This window comes from Microcaecilia unicolor, chromosome 10 (assembly GCF_901765095.1).
Source record: "Microcaecilia unicolor chromosome 10, aMicUni1.1, whole genome shotgun sequence".
Taxonomy (NCBI): Eukaryota; Metazoa; Chordata; class Amphibia; order Gymnophiona; family Siphonopidae; genus Microcaecilia; species Microcaecilia unicolor.
In genome coordinates this window covers 14,461,404-14,478,064 of record NC_044040.1, presented here as the reverse complement: position 1 = coordinate 14,478,064, position 16,661 = coordinate 14,461,404, and the positions used below count along the sequence as shown (strand labels likewise).

Here is a 16,661-nt window from a genome sequence, read left to right as displayed (position 1 = left end):
TTTAATCCAACAGTGACATCAGATGCCTAAGTAAGGCATCCAATAAGAACAGATCAAGCAGAAGTATGGCTATCATCAAATATCTAGAAAAATGTGACACCATTCAATTCGTGAATCAATTCACACCATTTCATTGGTAGGTGAAGGTGACTTACATTCAGATACAGTAGGTATTTGCCTGTCCCACACTGTAAAGCCCTGTCTCAGGAACATAGGAAGATTAGGTGGTGACGCTGGTAATTGGGAAGCAAAACCGGTGCTGGGCAGACTTCTACGGTCTACGCCCTGATCGTAACTGAATAGATATGGGGGCTGGAGTGTAAATTTTAAGGGGTTTTAACGTTAACTTCAGAACTTTTAGTACAAGAACAGTGCTGGGCAGACTTCTACGGTCTGTGCCCTGAGAATGGCAAGGACAAATCAAACTCGGGTATAAAGTATCACATACCATATAAAATGAATTTATCTTGTTGGGCAGACTGGATGGACCGTACAGATCTTTATCTGCCGTCATTTACTATGTTACCATGTTACTCTTTGGGGTTCTACATGGAATGTTGCTACTAATTGGGATTCTGGAATCTTGTAACTCTTTAGGATTCCAGAATCTTCAGAACTTTTAGTACAAGAACAATGCTGGGCAAACTTCTACGGTCTACGTCTACACCATGATCGTAACTGAATAGATAGGTATGGGCTGGAGTGTAAATTTTAAGGGGTTTCAACATTGGCTTCAGAACTTTTAGTACAAGAAGAGTGCTGGGCAGACTTCTACGGTCTGTGCCCTGAGAAGGGCAAGGACAAATCAAACTCGGGTATAAAGTATCACATACCACGTAAAATGAGTTTATCTTGTTGGGCAGACTGGATGGACCGTACAAGTCTTTATCTGCCATCATTTACTATGTTACTATGAAGATCTATTGCCATCATGTGACATCTTTAAAAGACTATGATGCTCTTTATTACACCAACAAAAAAAAGATGTACTTTAAAGGCTTTTGAGACTAGGTATCCTGTCACCATGTGTAACAGTTCTGAAGAATGTGAAAGTTGTTTTATGTAATATTTCATACTGAGGGTTTGCCATTTCTTTTACATATTTGTACATATAATATACTGCACTGTAATATTGGTACATCACAGTTACATATATGGTTGTTACTTGAGCAGTATTTTTTGTGTACATAAAACTGACACAATGCTTCTGCTCTGTAACAAGCTGATCATCTCCATGAACAGAATACATCTTGTTAATGTATGCCATCACTTTCCTTTCCTTCGCTGTGCAATACTCATAAAATAGAGACCAGCCCTCAGAGTATAATATTACCACTCAAGAGAAGGACCATCTCCTCTCTGGGGTTTTCCTTCTTCAGTGTCAATCTTCTCCTGTGCTAGCAAGAACGGAGGGCAGGGAGCTGTGATTCTGAAAATGACAACAGCCAGCGGGAGGCAGAGAGGGCCGTGAGCTGCAGGAAATGGCTGCCTTTTGTCATCGCAGTACTTTTTGACATGATTTAGAAGGTAATAGTGGCAGAGGCTGGCCCCAAGAGTTCCATATATCTATCTCCAAGCAGACTCTTTTCTTCAGAAGGAATCACCTCCAGTGATCTATTGCCTCCTTTTGAAAATGAAGGACAGGAAAGCCATAAGAATTAAGGGAGTCTTGGGACTGTTTCTACGCCCTCCCCCCCCCCCCATCTTTGTCTTCTCCTTTGTTACACTACCGCTCCTGTTAATTTTACATGTCTAGGAAAGGGTCTCTTTCTCTTGAAGCACAGATGAGAAAAAGCTTTTAGCTGTATTGTCCACAGCCAATGTACCTATTATATGCACCAAGGGGTCCTTTTACTAAGGTGCGCTGAAAAATGGGCTGCGTTGGTGTAGGCGCGTGTTTTGGGTGCGCACAGGTCCATTTTTCAGCGCACTTATAAAAAAAGGCCTTTAAAAAAAAATTTTGCCGAAAATGGATGTGCGGCAAAATAAAAATTGGCGCATGTCCATTTTGGGTCTGAGACTTTACTGCCAGCCATTGACTTAGTGGTAAGGTCTTGCACGTAACTGTGCAGTAATCGTCTATGCGTGCAGAAGACGATTGCCACCCAATTTCCACCGCACGCAGGAAAATAAAATTATTTTCCAGCGCACATAAAGAACAAAATTACCGCCCGGCCTCGCGGTAGCCAGCAGTATCTCCAAATTTACGTGCACTGGGCGCGCATAGGTGCCTACGCATCTTAGTAAAAGGTCCCTCTTAACTTGCCTGCAAAATATTTTATTTATTTAGTGGTGAGAGATGAAAAACACGTAAAGCGAAGGAACTCCAGTCCCTATGACACCATGCAACCAAGCACTCCCTACTGCTTTATTTATTCAGCATAATTTGATATATTGCTGTTCGTGGCTCACAGCAGTTTACAAATACCACAAAGTTCTACAGGCCAAAACATACCGGCCAATATTTAGCCAGTGGCAGACAGCATTTTTTTTGTCCGCCGCCAGTGCTAAAACCAGAAATTCAATGCTAGGCCTTGTGCAGGCTTCAGCATTGAATTTCCTTTATATATTAATTTTTTTAAAAAAGCCAGCTAGTGAACGACCAGTTAAGTTAATAGTCAGACATAATCGGCCATGGATTAGCGGATATGGATAGGACAGCGGCTCGTTAGGTCTGAATATCAGGACCTAACAGGACTCCACCCCCATAATGTCCCCGACATAGCCGGCTTTAAGTGTGATGCTAATCAGTTATTATTTTCAGTGAGGACGATGGGTTAAGAGCTTCTGAAAATGACTGGATAGCCACAATCGAGCAAATAATCAGTCGGCGGCCATTTCTGGCTGGTTAACTCGCTTTGTATTTCGGCCAGATAGAATGTAACAAAAGCAGAAACAGAAAAAGGGTGAATAGGATGACAAAACTGCCAAAGACTATCATCTAAGAGTACTGAATACTGTACAGCAGAAGAGGGCAATGCAGAGTTTAGCCCTGAGTTAAAGCAGTATATTTAGGGAAAGGCCTGACCAAAGAACCAAGAGCCTAATATTGAGCTCATGGTGGAAGCAGCTGAGGAGCCACTTTCAACCATAGGCTCAACTAACCCTGAATATTCCTCAGCAGAGTGTGACCAGCTCCCGGCATTGAGCATCTGGATATGACCACCGACCTGGCACTTAATTGAGCAGCAGTCAATATTCAAATCGGTGCTGGGTTAACGTCAGTGCTTCTCCCACTGAGGCACCTATGATCTTGCCAAGTCCCTCAATTGCCTCAGGTACCAGCTTAAATTGTGAGCCCTCTGGGACAGGGAAATACTTAGAGGCATATTTTCAAAGCACTTTGGGAGGCTAGTTCCATAGGTTTCTATGGAACTTTGGGAGGCTAAGTGCTTTGAAATATGCCTCTTACAGGCTCATTTTCAAAGCACTTAGCCTCCCAAAGTTCCATAGAAACCTATGGAACTTAGCCTCCCAAAGTGCTTTGAAAATATGCCTCTTAGTGTACCAGAATGCGACTCTGATTAAATGTAGTAAGCCTCCTGGTAGTCTGCAGACTACAAATATAGAAAGTACAATTCTCTTTACCTTCTTTTTCTGGGTCCTGAGGGGCAAGGGAAGAGCTTTCTTTTCAAGGCCCTACAGAAAGAGATAACATAACCATTGCCATACTGGGACAGACTGAAGGTCTATCAAGCCCAGTATCCTGTTTCCAAGTGGCCAATCCAGATCACAAGTACCTGGCACGATCCCAGAGCAGCCCTTCACAAAACAGGAAGTTGCGTCAGAAAGGGCGGGGCGGTTCAGGGAGGAAGTCCCAGTGCAGGCCGCAGGCAGCCTATGACTGCTGCTGCCACTGCCCAGGTGAAGAGTGCAGCAGAGAGGATTTTAAGGTATGGAGTGGCGACAGCGCAGGGAAGTGACACATCCCCTGTAAAAAAATTCCTTGCTATGCTACTGGCAGAGTAAAAAAAAAAAAGTCTTGTCCCTAGGGCCAGAAGGGGACGCCCTGGTGAGAGATATCACAATACACAGCACCTGTCTTTTGCGTGAGGTCTTGAGGCTTCTTATACCCCAGCCTTGAATTTGAGAGGTAAAAAAAAGTTGACTTGGTATCAGGTCCTCATTACTTTTTTGCTGGGTTTATTCCGGCTCCCGGAACCCCACTAAGTAGAGTAGCTTTATATCTCCTCTGGTTAGCTTGAAAGGAGATAGAGAGACCAGGTTCCCTCCAAACACTCCTTATAATTTCTGACATCACACTCCTCCCTTGGCTTTCTATGTAGAGAGCCAGCTAGAAAAATCCTTTACGTGGTACCTCTGGCTAACTGAGGGGGTCTTTTACTAAGATGCGCTCACGTTTTAGTGCGTGCTAAAATAGGCGCATGCTAAACGTTAGAGATGCCAATGCATTCCTATGGGCGTCTAACATTTAGCGCATGCTCAATTTTAGCACGCGCTAAAAACGTGAGCACACCTTAGTAAAAGACCAACTAAGTCACTACACTTGATCTATTACAGAAAAGGAAGGGATATTTTACAAAAGTTCTCCTTTGAACACAAGGGTGCTGAGTGACTCTGGAATCACACTCAGATTTGGAAAGATAATTAAATCAAAATTCACTATTTAAAAAAAATTAGACAGATCGGGCAGCTCATGAATGCAAAAGCTCCAGAACTTTTCTAAAACTCACTTCCTTCCAGTTGAGCACCGGAAATTTCTATTCTATTCATCTGTACACGCCATCAGCTGCACTTCATATTTTATATGTGAATTTGTTGAAATACACATGGAATATGCCAGAGTTTCCAGAAATGTTAATAATGATGTTATTAAAGCTGAAGCCCTGAAATGAGGCAGTTTTGCAACCTCTTAGGCCCCACCATAAGTTGATTACCCAAGGAAGACAATTTCATCTTCGGACGTCTTCTGGTGGGGAATCTAGATGGTAGCTCAGAGCATATCCTTGAATTGTAATCAGAATGTCACTGTAGATTTGGGGAAACATCTGTTACAGTAGCTTTTTGTATTACTATAGCGTCTAGCTTCTTAGAGGATTTCTTTTCTTTAATATTCAGTGATTATATTTTGGTTTGCCGCCCTTAATAATAATCTGATGACACTAATATCAGTCCCTTAAGAAATCACTTTTTCAGCATGGATCTATCCGGCTGTGCCTTCCCGTCAGGTTCCCTGATGTTTGGATTATTAAGGAAATCATGAGATGTACAGACCCATTTTAGATAGACTGTAGAAATTGGAGTTGAGATGTCCAGGTTGGGGCATGTCCAATTTCGGCATTCATTTGCAAAAGGATCTGTCGCTAGATTTCTTTCATGGGTATTTATTGTGGATATGCTGAAAATCCAACTGAATGGAAGTCCTCTCAGTTTGGGGAACCACTGCTAAAATGCTTTCATTCAGTATTACCTACTTTCACCACTAACAGTATGTGCACGGTTCCATAACAAGTATATTTAGCTGGACTGAGGGGATGCATTCCTGTAGGTGTGTTCAGTGCGGGATCAAACAATTCCCAATTATAAGACCGATTTTGCATAGGTGTCAGGTTGGAAATAGAATGTCCTGGTTATTTTGCAAAAGGTCGCCAAACGTGGAGCCTTTTGGAAAGCACATACAGCTCCACAGAAATACACATATACTTCACTAATTCTGCAGTGTGAACAAACATTTGGCAAAATGCGCATTAAAAAAGAAAAACAGCCGATATCTTGTGGCAGGTTATACATGCAAATGCTTTTTGTTACATGTGCAAGTACCAAATTTTGCAATCTACACTTGTAAGCGCTGGCATTTAAATGCATTAGTTCTATGTTTCAGAAAACTGTGGTGTACATAAGTATTGCCATACTGGGACAGACTGAAGGTCCATCAAGCCCAGCATCCTGTTTCCAACAGTGGCCAATCCAGGTTACAAGTATCTGGCAAGATCCCAAAACAGTACAATGCTGCTTATCCTAGAATAAGCAGTGGAATTTCCCCCAAGTCCATCTTAATTGTTTATGGACTTTTCTTTTAGGAAGCCAGCCAAACCTTTTTTAAACCCTGTTAAGCTAACCGCTTTTACCGCATTCTCTGGCAAAGATGTCCAGAGTTCAATTACACGTTGAGCAACAACTATTTTCTCCAATTTGTAGACATTCAAAATGATTTAGCCAGGCAGCAGAGGCTTCTGCCAGTTAATAGCCTTGGCTGGCTAGTGTGAGCCTGAACAGCAGTAATTGTTCATGAGATCTGCTTCTCTCATCTCTTTGTCACTAGTCCATCTTCCTATTTGATTATTACTATTTGCCTTATGGTCATCCTCTTTTCACTTAAGTAGCTAAAGAAAGTTTTATTCCCTGCCCTTACTGATTGGCCAATACTTGAGCATATGCTTTTATTGTTCTTCCTGCCTCCCTCTCTTTCTCTTGGCAGTTTTACCTATCTGCAGTCTTCTGTGTTATTTTTATTTTCTGATTATTATTCCTTTTGCTCTCACTTTTTCTGCTTCTTCCTTGGTAACCCATAGTGACCTCTTCCTCTTGAAGGAACTTCAGGAAGTTCTAGAGGCTCCGCTGACTGACCTTTTCAATGCTTCTCCAGAGATGGAAGTGGTCCCAGAGAACTGGAGACGAGCAGATGTGGTAACCTCTCCACAAAAGTGGAAGTGAAGACGTTGGGAACTACAGGCTGTAAGTAAATTAATGGAAACTATTTACAACAGAATAGTAAAGTTTTTGGAGTCCAATGGATTACAGGACCTGCGGCAACGTGGTTTCACTAGAGGCAGGACTTGTCGGACAAATCTGATTAATTTCTTTGACTGGGTGACCATAGAATTGGATCGCGTGAGATTGATAGATGTGGTGTATTTAGATTTTATCAAAGCCTTTGACATAGTTCTGCATAGGCAACAGTGGAGGAGTGGCCTAGTGGTTAGGGTGGTGGACTTTGGTCCTGGGGAACTGAGGAACTGAGTTCGATTCCCGGCATAGGCAGCTCCTTGTGACTCTGGGCAAGTCACTTAACCCTCCATTGCCTGCCGCATTGAGCCTGCCATGAGTGGGAAAGCGCGGGGTACAAATGTAACAAAAAAATAAATAAACGGAGTGTCCTCAGTATGGGCCCTAAAGTGACTGACTGGGTTAGGAAATAGTTGAGTGGAAGGTGACAAGAGGGTAGTGGTAAATTGAGTTCATTCTGAGGAAAAAGATGTTACCTATGATGTGCCGCAAGGTTTGGTTCTAACCTTGGGCCGGTTCTTTACAACATTTTGTTAGCGATATTGCTGAAGGGCTGTCTGGTGGGGTTTGCCTCTTTGTGGATGATACCAAAACCTGCAATAGGGTAGGCATCCCTGATGTTGTGGATAACATGAGGAAGGACTTAGTGAAGCTAGAGGAATGGTCTGGAATTTGTCAGCTTAGATTTAATGCTAAAAAAATGCAGGGTCATGCAACTGGGCTGAAAAAACCTGAGGGAGTGGTACAGTTTAAGGGGTAAAGAACTTATGTGCATGAAAAAGGAGAGACTTGGGTGTAATCGTATGTTATGATCTTAAGGTGGCCGAACACGAAGAAAAGGTGACAGTGAAAGCTAGAAGGATGCTTGGGTGCGTAGGGAGAGGAATGATCAGTAGGAGGTGATGATGCCCCTGTATAAGACCTCATTTAGAATACTGTGTACAATTCTGGAGACCACACAGGATGGAGTTGGTCCAGAGGGCGGCTACTAAAATGGTCAGTGGTCTTCATCATAAAGCTTTTGGGGACAGACTTAAAGATCTCAATATGTAGAAGGCGAGAGAGGGGAGATATGATAGAGACATATAAATACCTACTTGGCATAAATATACAGGAAACAAGTCTCTTTCAATTGAAAGGAAACTGGAATGAGGGGGCATAGGATAAAGGAAAAAGGGGATAGACTCAGAAGTAACCTGAGGAAATACTTCATGAAAAGGGTGGTGAATTTGTGGAATGGCCTCCTGGTAAAAGTGGTGGAGTGAAAAACAGTATCTGAATTCAAGAGAGCTTGGGACAAGTACATAGGATCTCTAAGGGAGTGATAGGAAGAGCAGATGGTATGGATGGGCAGAATGGATAGGCCATATGGTCTTTATCTGCCTACATTTTTCTACTTGATTTAATAGCTGGTACATCCCCATTGTATCTGGTAGATTTATTAAGGGGCTCATTTTCAAAGCACTAAGACACACAAAGTATATGGTATTTTGTGTGTCTAAGTGCTTTGAAAATGAGCCCCTTAAGTTCCTCATTAACAGGACCTCATCGTTGCATGCTATACTTTGGGTGACTTGTATCATATCTATCTACAGTTCTTCTCTCCCTTGTGATGGTGGCCTACGAGATTATACGGACATTAAGACATCCCATAAGATTCAGGAATTGATTGCTTGGCATCTCAATGGCCTTTATTGCATATCTAACATATAAAAATACTACCTCCCTTTTTTTTTTACCTATTCTGAAAAGGAAGATGATTAGCTGTATTGAGCTGTTTTTAATTTTCATTGTTTGGATTTTTCTTATATGCTAGCTTTCATTAATGCCTGTGTGATATTCCCTTTAACTAGCTTCTAATGATATTTTTCTACCAGAAATAACATTTTATTTTATTAGCGCCAAATTTTTGGCCCCATATATGGAATCTAGCCCAATATGGGCATGCATAAGCTTTTCATCTTTAGTTCAAACTGATTTGATGGAGCAAGCTCATTATGCTTTCTTCACCTAACTTCAGATGTCCTGATGCCAGGAGGCCCGAAAAATGTTATTTTCAGACGTGCGTATTGCACACGTGCCAAGCGGCATTTGATGCGTGGAGGTCATTACCACCGGTTACCAAGTGAGGCTTTACTGCTAGGTCAATGGGCTGGCGGTAAGGTCTCAGACCCAAAATGGACGTGTGGCAATTTTCAGAAAAGGCATTTTTTTAATGGGGCACTGAAAAATGATTCTGCGAGCGCCCAAAACACGTGTCTAACACTACCGCAGGCCATTTTTCAGCGCGCCTTTGTAAAAGGGCCCCAATGAGAGTTGTGGATATTGTAACGAAACTGATCAAACGAATCCATGTAAAAAGGGGCGTATTTGTTTTCCCCCCAGCGATTTAGGACCTCTGAGACTTTTTTTTTTTAAACAGAGGATAAAAATTATTGTTATTGTTTAAGTAGATCAGTAAACATCAGGCTGAAGATAGTTCAAAGTTCATACTTTGGGTGGTCAGACCCCCAAACTCCTAGAAGGTGCATTCACCTATTTCTGCAGCTGGAGTACAGTGGTGGAATTGATTTACCGATTACTATTAAAATGAGAATGGAAGACAATTTGATGTGTTTTAGGAAAAAAAAAGCTGTTTCCTCTAGTCTTTTCTGCTTTATTTTAGGCTTTTATTGTATGTTACATTTGGAATTTTATTTGTATTGTCTGTGATTTGTTTTACTTATTGTAGATGCTGATGGTGACCCTACTTAAATGCAGCGAGATAGGCCGATGTAAATGACATTAGGAAGTAAATACATCTTTAAGCACCTAAACATTGATGTTGATGATTCATTCCCTAAGGCCCTCATGATCAAAAGCAAACTCTGGCGCTAGAGGCTGTTAACGCCCTACTAGCGCCAGAGTTTGCAGCCGACCCATGATCAGAGCCCTCGAGCGCCTGAAACAGCGCACTCGAGGGCTCTCAGCGCAAGTAGCATGCAAATGCATGCTAAACAGGGCTTCTAGCGCAATTAGCTTGCAAATGCATGCTAATTGGCGCTTAAACGCATTCATCCCCAATGATCAGTGACCAGCGCGCCAAAGATTGGGTCGCTGGCCGCAGCAAAATCACGCCAGCTCCGAGCTGGCGTTAGATATTGCGGATCATTGGGGAGGAATGGTGAGCCCTGTCCAGCATGCAGTTGCATACTGGCATGCCCCCCTTCCCCCCCAAGGCAAAACGCGAATGGGGGCTGGAGGTCTGGTGGATCTCCAGCCCCGAAACCCCCAGAAAATCGTTGCTCCATCGACGGGGGTGGGGGGGGGGTGGGAGCTGGAGGTCCAGTGGACCTCCAGCCCCCACCCCCCCATCGATGAAGCAACAATTTATGGGGGTTTCGGGGGCAGGAGACCCACCGGACCTCTAGCCCCCCCCCCCCCCCCCGTATCTTGGATGGGAGGGTGGGAGAGGGTTTGGCAGGCGGCGGCCACAACGTTTTTCTGGGGGTTTGGGGGGGGGGGGCCTCGTTGTTCGGGCCTCGGGGCAGGCTGTTTGACAGGTTTGGGCTTTTGACAGCCCAAACCTGTCAAACAAGTGCGGGAGGATTGTGCTGAGCGCATGCTCGACACAATTCTCCCGCACTTTAAACATGATAATCAAAGATAATAGCGCTGCTTAGATTTGCATGCATTATCTTTGATCATCGATGCAGAAAAGCCCTGCGCTGTCTCGGCGCTATTTTTAGGGCGCTGTTTGGAACAGCGCAGGGCTTTTGATCATGAGGGCCTAAGAGTCTACCTCAAAAGCAGCTGAACAGTTCAGACATTTGTTGAGTGCCTGAAAGGAACTACAGAAAGAAAAAAAAAAAGGTGCTAATGAAGGAAGACTGGGTGAAAGACATTTCCCAGTAGGGATGTACTTTGCCCTGAATCCCTCCATAAATAGCACATCAAGTCTGTGATCAGATAATAAAGAATTAGATGTTAATTCATATCTCTCAGTGGGTAATGCACTGATCTGTGGCTTTCAGAACTCTCTTCTCTGAGTTGGAGTTACACATTATCTGTGCTTCTAAAATGATAAATCAAGAGCGAGGTTTATTTTTTATCAAGAAGTGATATAGTGGTTGGAAATGGTTCACTTTTAATGGCACCAACTCTGTAAAAGGACTGAAGAATAATGTTCCATTAGAGGAGACTAATGCATGATGCTGAGTGTAGAATGCTAATCCAGGGTCATCTAGCAATTTTTATGTTAGGAAAGCAAGAATATAGGACCAATCAGCCAGCTCAAAGTGCAGCGCACATGGGAGAATATTAATGCTACTAAAGGATCCTGGAAAGTACGGGCTCCTTTTAGCAAGATTAATCTATTTTCTGAGCAGACGATAACCACAACAGACAGAATACAATGGACCGTGGTATTGCACTGGCTCTAATGGGACCTTGTGATTCTAATTTTTTAATTTTTTCCAGGTAGAGCAGCATTGGGCATTTGCATTTCTGTTTCACTTGGCTACAAGGGAAAAGAGTGGACTATCCAAAGTGGACAATTTTCAAATACTGTAGGTGCTTAGGGGCACTTTTACCAAACTGGGGTAAAAAGTGACCTTAGTGTGTCCTTCCACAGTTCATTCCTGTGTGCTTTAGGGCCATTATTACCACAGCAGTAAACGGGCCAATTTTGTGAATTAATCCCATTAGTGTGTGAGCTTCTTCCTCCATCTATTTTGTAGGCGGTAGAACTCATGTGATAATTGGTTAGGCGCACGGCAGTATAGCTGCGCTGACTGATTAGTGCAGAACATGCCTACCCTCTGCCCCGACGCTAAAAATAAAGTCTATTTTTTAGCACATGGGAAGCATGTGATCACAAAATTACCATTGAGGTGGCAGTAAGGACTCCCACGTTAGCCCGGGTACTCTCTGGTGCTACAAAAAATAAATACATTTTTATTGCTCCGGAAATGATGGTACACTGGAGCTGGGAAGTACCGCCGGCGGGTACTTCCTGTATAGCGAGCGGTAAGCCCACTTTAGGCTTACCGCCGCTTAGTAAAAGGAGCGCTAACTACAGACGACTATATTTGCATGCTCATCGCACTATCGTTTGGTGCGCTTGTTTTGCAGTGATTGAACCCTCTGACCATTCAGCGCTAGCAAATGCAGGCGCTAGTCCGACCAGTTAAATTACTTTGGCCAGCTCTGCTGCTATCTAGCACTTAATTAAATATTCAGCACCACTATTATAGCTCTGGTCACTGTGGTACTGTTCACTTAGGGGGTTTTATTAAGCCGTAATAGTGTTTTTAGATTGTGGTAGAGGAGTGTGGTAGCCGTGTTAGTCCACTCTTAAGGTTATCAATAGAAATCAAACAAAATAAAACATGGAAAAGAAAATAAGATGACACCTTTTTTATTGGACATAACTTAATACATTTCTTGATTAGCTTTCGAAGGTTGCCCTTCTTCCTCAGATCGTAAATAAGCAAATGTGCTAGCTGACAGTGTATATAAGTGAAAACATTCAAGCATTACTATGACAGTCTGACAGGGTGGGAGGAGGGGGGGGGGTGGGAAGTATGCATGGGGATGTATGTCTCTGTTGATCACCCTCCCCTCACCTATCCACACCCACCCTGTTAGAATATCAATGATATGCTTTGATGTCCCCATGCATACCTCCGACCCACTCCCATCCTCCCACCCTGTCAGACTGTCATAGTAATGCTTGAATGTTTTCACTTATATACACTGTCAGCTAGCACATTTGCTTATTTCCGATCTGACAAAGAAGGGCAACCTTCGAAAGCTAATCAAGAAATGTATTAAGTTATGTCCAATAAAAAAGGTATCATCTTATTTCTTTTCCATGTTTATTTTGTTTGATTTCTATTGATAACCTTAGAGTGGACTAACACGGCTACCACACCTCTCTATTTAACATGTAGAAACCCAAAGAGTAGCAACATTCCATGTAGAATCCCAAAGAGTAGCAAGATTCCATGTAGAACCCCAAAGAGTAGCAACATTCCATGTAGAATCCCAAAGAGTAGCAACATTCCATGTAGAACCCCAAAGAGTAGCAACATTCCATGTAGAACCCCAAAGAGTAGCAACATTTCCAAGTAAAAGACTAGCAAGATTCCATGTAGAATCCCAAAGAGTAGCAACATTCCATGTAGAAGAAGGGCAACCTTCGAAAGCTAATCAAGAAATGTATTAAGTTATGTCCATAAAAAAGGTATCATCTTATTTTCTTTTCCATGTTTTATTTTGTTTGATTTCTATTGATAACCTAGATTGTGGTAGAAATCATCTGACTTCTACCGCGGCTTTGTAAAGGCCCCCTTAGTGTTGGCCAGTCTGGGAGCGGAGCCTGGGCAGGGCAAGGACTTTCCTGTTAGTGGCAAATTACAGGCAGTACTGAATATATTATTCATAAGTACATAAGCACCACCATACTGGGAAAGACCAAGGGTCCATCAAGCCCAGCATCCTGTCCTCCGACAGCAGCCAATCCAGGCTTCAAAAACCCAGCAACCCCCCCCCCCCCCCACACTCAAAAAAAATTAATAATGTTCAATGGACTTTTCCTTCAGGAAAAGTCCATTGAACATTATTAATTTTTTTTGAGCGAATAGTAATTTAAATTGAATACGAGTAATCCAGGCCTCTACTGTACCAAATCCTACTGAAAACCCACTTGATCACTGATTTCACATTGCTTATTTTATTATTTGTTATGTTAAAGCTCAATGCCCGTTATTCGTATTCCGCTGAATAATATTTTCACTATTTGTATTCAGCCAAATAGGAAAATATTCTGTTTGGTTCAGCTCTATTTAGGATAGCAAAAAGGCTGTCCTAGCTTTATGCACTTAGGGGCCCTTTTACTAAGCTGCAATAGGCACTAGTGCATGCCTAACGCGTGGCAAAAATCACTGCCATGGGACGCAGCGAGGCATCCCGCGGTAGTGTGCCGATCAGAGTGCACTAATCTTGTGCTGAAAACGAATCAGAGAAAATACTTCTTCACTCAATGTGTAATTAAACTCTGGAATTCGTTGACAGAGATTGTAGTAAAAGCAGTTAGCTTAGCGGGTTTAAAAAAAAAAAAGGTTTGGATGGCTTCCTAAAGGAAAAGTTCATAGACTATTATTAAAATTGACTTGGAGAAAATCCACTGCTTATTTCTAGGATAACAAAAAATATGTATGGCTTAACTTTCTCCACTTGTATAGTATCAACTATTAAAAAGTATGTAAATAGGAAAAAGTCACTAAGAACACTTGTAAATTGCAACGAGGTGGAGTCTCATATCATTTAGCACAAATCCTCATATCACTCCCATGGTGAATCCAAGTTTGTGCATTTATTTTAATCATTGACTTTAAGCCACCTCCACCCAATATGTTGCAATTACAATAATTTTGATGATAACCTGTGCACTTACAACATCTCATGAAAAATTTACATATACATATATATATATATATATATAATGCTCAAAAGACACTTAGCTTGAGGAGCCTGTATGCTCAGCTTTCCAAACTGGTGTGTATAGAAGCCCTGACAGGTGCCTGTTTCGCCTTGCTTCTTCTGGGGGAATCTCACACCATTTAGCTACCACAATAAATAACATACGTATCAAAAGAACAATTTTAAACCAAACTACAAGTGTTCTAACATCATTATCATTAAATAACATCGGACTTACTATTATGTGTCTGATCGCAGCTACTTTGCTGTCAATACAAATGGCGATCCTACTCTTCTTATAGCCGACTAACGGCGGGAAACTATTAATGGTCACTTCCGTAACCGCTCTAAAAAACTGCAAGTGTTACATGAAACAACCCCACTGCAACATAGTATTCAGACCCCTAGGTGCCACTGTATCTAGCTGATGTATCCAAAAAGTTCTGTTGGTGGGAGATCTCAATCTGCCAGATGTAGATTGGAAGGTTCTGTCTGCGCAATCGGAAAGTAGAGAGATAGTGGATACTTTTCAAAGTGCTGTGCTCAGACAAATGGTGACGGAACCCACGTGGGAGGGAGCGACGCTGGATCTGGTGCTCACAAATGAGGATAGTGTGTCAAATGTCCAAGTGGGTGCCCACCTGGGCAGCAGTGACCATCAACAGTTTGGTTGATATGACGGCTGAAGTGGGAGGGCGGCCACTCAAAACTCAAAGTCCTGGATTTCAAGCATGCTGTCTTTAGTAAAATGGGGAATACCTGAGTTCTCCGAGGACAAGCAGGCTGATATTCTCACATGTGGGTGACGTCACGTCGGCCCCGAGAATTTTCAGCAAAAATCTCTAGAAGTCTCTTCTGGAGCGTTCCACCGCGCACGTAGTTTCCCGCCCGTCGCACAGTCACGCTCCTCAGTTTCTTCTTTCTTTTCCGCGTCTGAGGAGACACGGAGTTCTTTTGCGCTTCGCGTTTCTTCTGGTTCCCGGAGAAGAAGTTTCTTCTTTTTTCTCGGCCTTTCAGCTAAGTGCGAGTATATTCTGTTATATATTTTGTTAAGAAAAACTTCCTTTACTTTTCTAGTTACTTATTCCTTTCTTGGTAAATTTCCTTCATTTCTTCGTTGCGACCGTTTTTAGGCCGCTCGGTCGGGTTTTCCTTCCCTTTTTGTTGTGTCTATTTTTCTGACACAATCGCGTTTTTTGATTTCGCGGAGGCTATTTTTCCTGCCATGTCATCGAAGACGCCCAGCGGCTTCAAACCATGTATCCACTGCAACCGACCATCTCGGGCACTGATCCGCATGCCTAGTACCTTCAGTGCCTTGGGCCCAACCATCGCCCGGAGAGCTGTAAGTTGTGTCTTCAGATGAAGAAGCGCACCCAGGTCTCGAGAGAAGCTCAGAGAGAAAGCTTTTTGGTTCCAGTGCCTCTGCATCAGGCGGCGCCATCGGTACCGAAGTTGGCGTCGATGTCGAGGGTTGCAGCAGCGTCGGGAAAGTCTTTATGTAGGAGAGTAAATAAAAGCAAGAGAAAAAGGAAACCGATATGGTTCTCCAGGCAGCTGGTCAAGAAAATAAAGGCCAAAGAGTTGGCGTTCCTGAAATACAGAAAAACTCAAGATGAGGAACACGGAGAGGATACCGGATCAAACTGAAAGAAGCCAAGAGAGAGATACGTCTAGCAAAAGTGCAAGCGGAAGAAAAAATGACTAGAAATGTAAGGAGGGGTGACAAAAATGTCTTCAGGTAATTAGTGAAAGGAGGAAGACGTAAAAAGGAATTGTTAGACTGAAAGATGCTGCGAACCGCTATGTAGATAATGATGAAGAAAAAGCAAATTGCTAAATAGATACTTCTGTTCTGTTTTCCACAGAAGAAAATCCTGGAGAAGGACCGTGATTGACTGGCAAAAAGTACAAATGAGAATGGAGTGGATACTGCACTGTTCACGGAAGAGAGTGTGTATGAACAACTTGAAAAGCTAAAGGTGGGCAAAGCTGTGGGACCGGATGGGATCCACCCCAGGATATTGAAGGAGCTGAGAGAGGTTCTGGCGGGTCCTCTTAAAGATTTGCTTAATAAATCCTTGGAGACAGGAGAGGTTCTGAGGGATTTGAGAACGGCGGATGTGGTCCCTCTTCACAAAAGTGGTGATAGGGAAAGAAGCTGGAAACTACAGGCTGGTAAGCCTCACTTCGGTTATTGGAAAAGTAATGGAGCAATGCTGAAGGAAAGGATAGTGAATTTCCTGGAAGCCAATAGTTGCAGGATCTGAGACAACATGGTTTACCAAAGGTAAATCGTGCCAAACGAATCTCATTGATTCTTTGACTGGGTGACCGGAGAATTGAATCAGGGACGTGCTATGACGTAATCTACTTAGATTTCAGCAAAGCTTTTGACACTGTTCCCCACAGGAGACTCTTGAATAAACTTGATGGCTGAAGATAGGCCC

The 16,661-nt window shown here is 42.8% G+C and overlaps 1 protein-coding gene across 1 annotated transcript in view; it reads left to right on the top strand.

Moving 5' to 3' along the window:
* The window catches only part of LOC115478998 (plexin-A4-like), a 950,498-nt gene that overhangs the window by 840,725 nt on the left and 93,112 nt on the right, over positions 1-16,661 (top strand). The window contains 1 exon segment of the mRNA XM_030216702.1: positions 6,440-6,648. Within this exon segment, the coding sequence (XP_030072562.1) occupies positions 6,440-6,648 (209 nt within the window).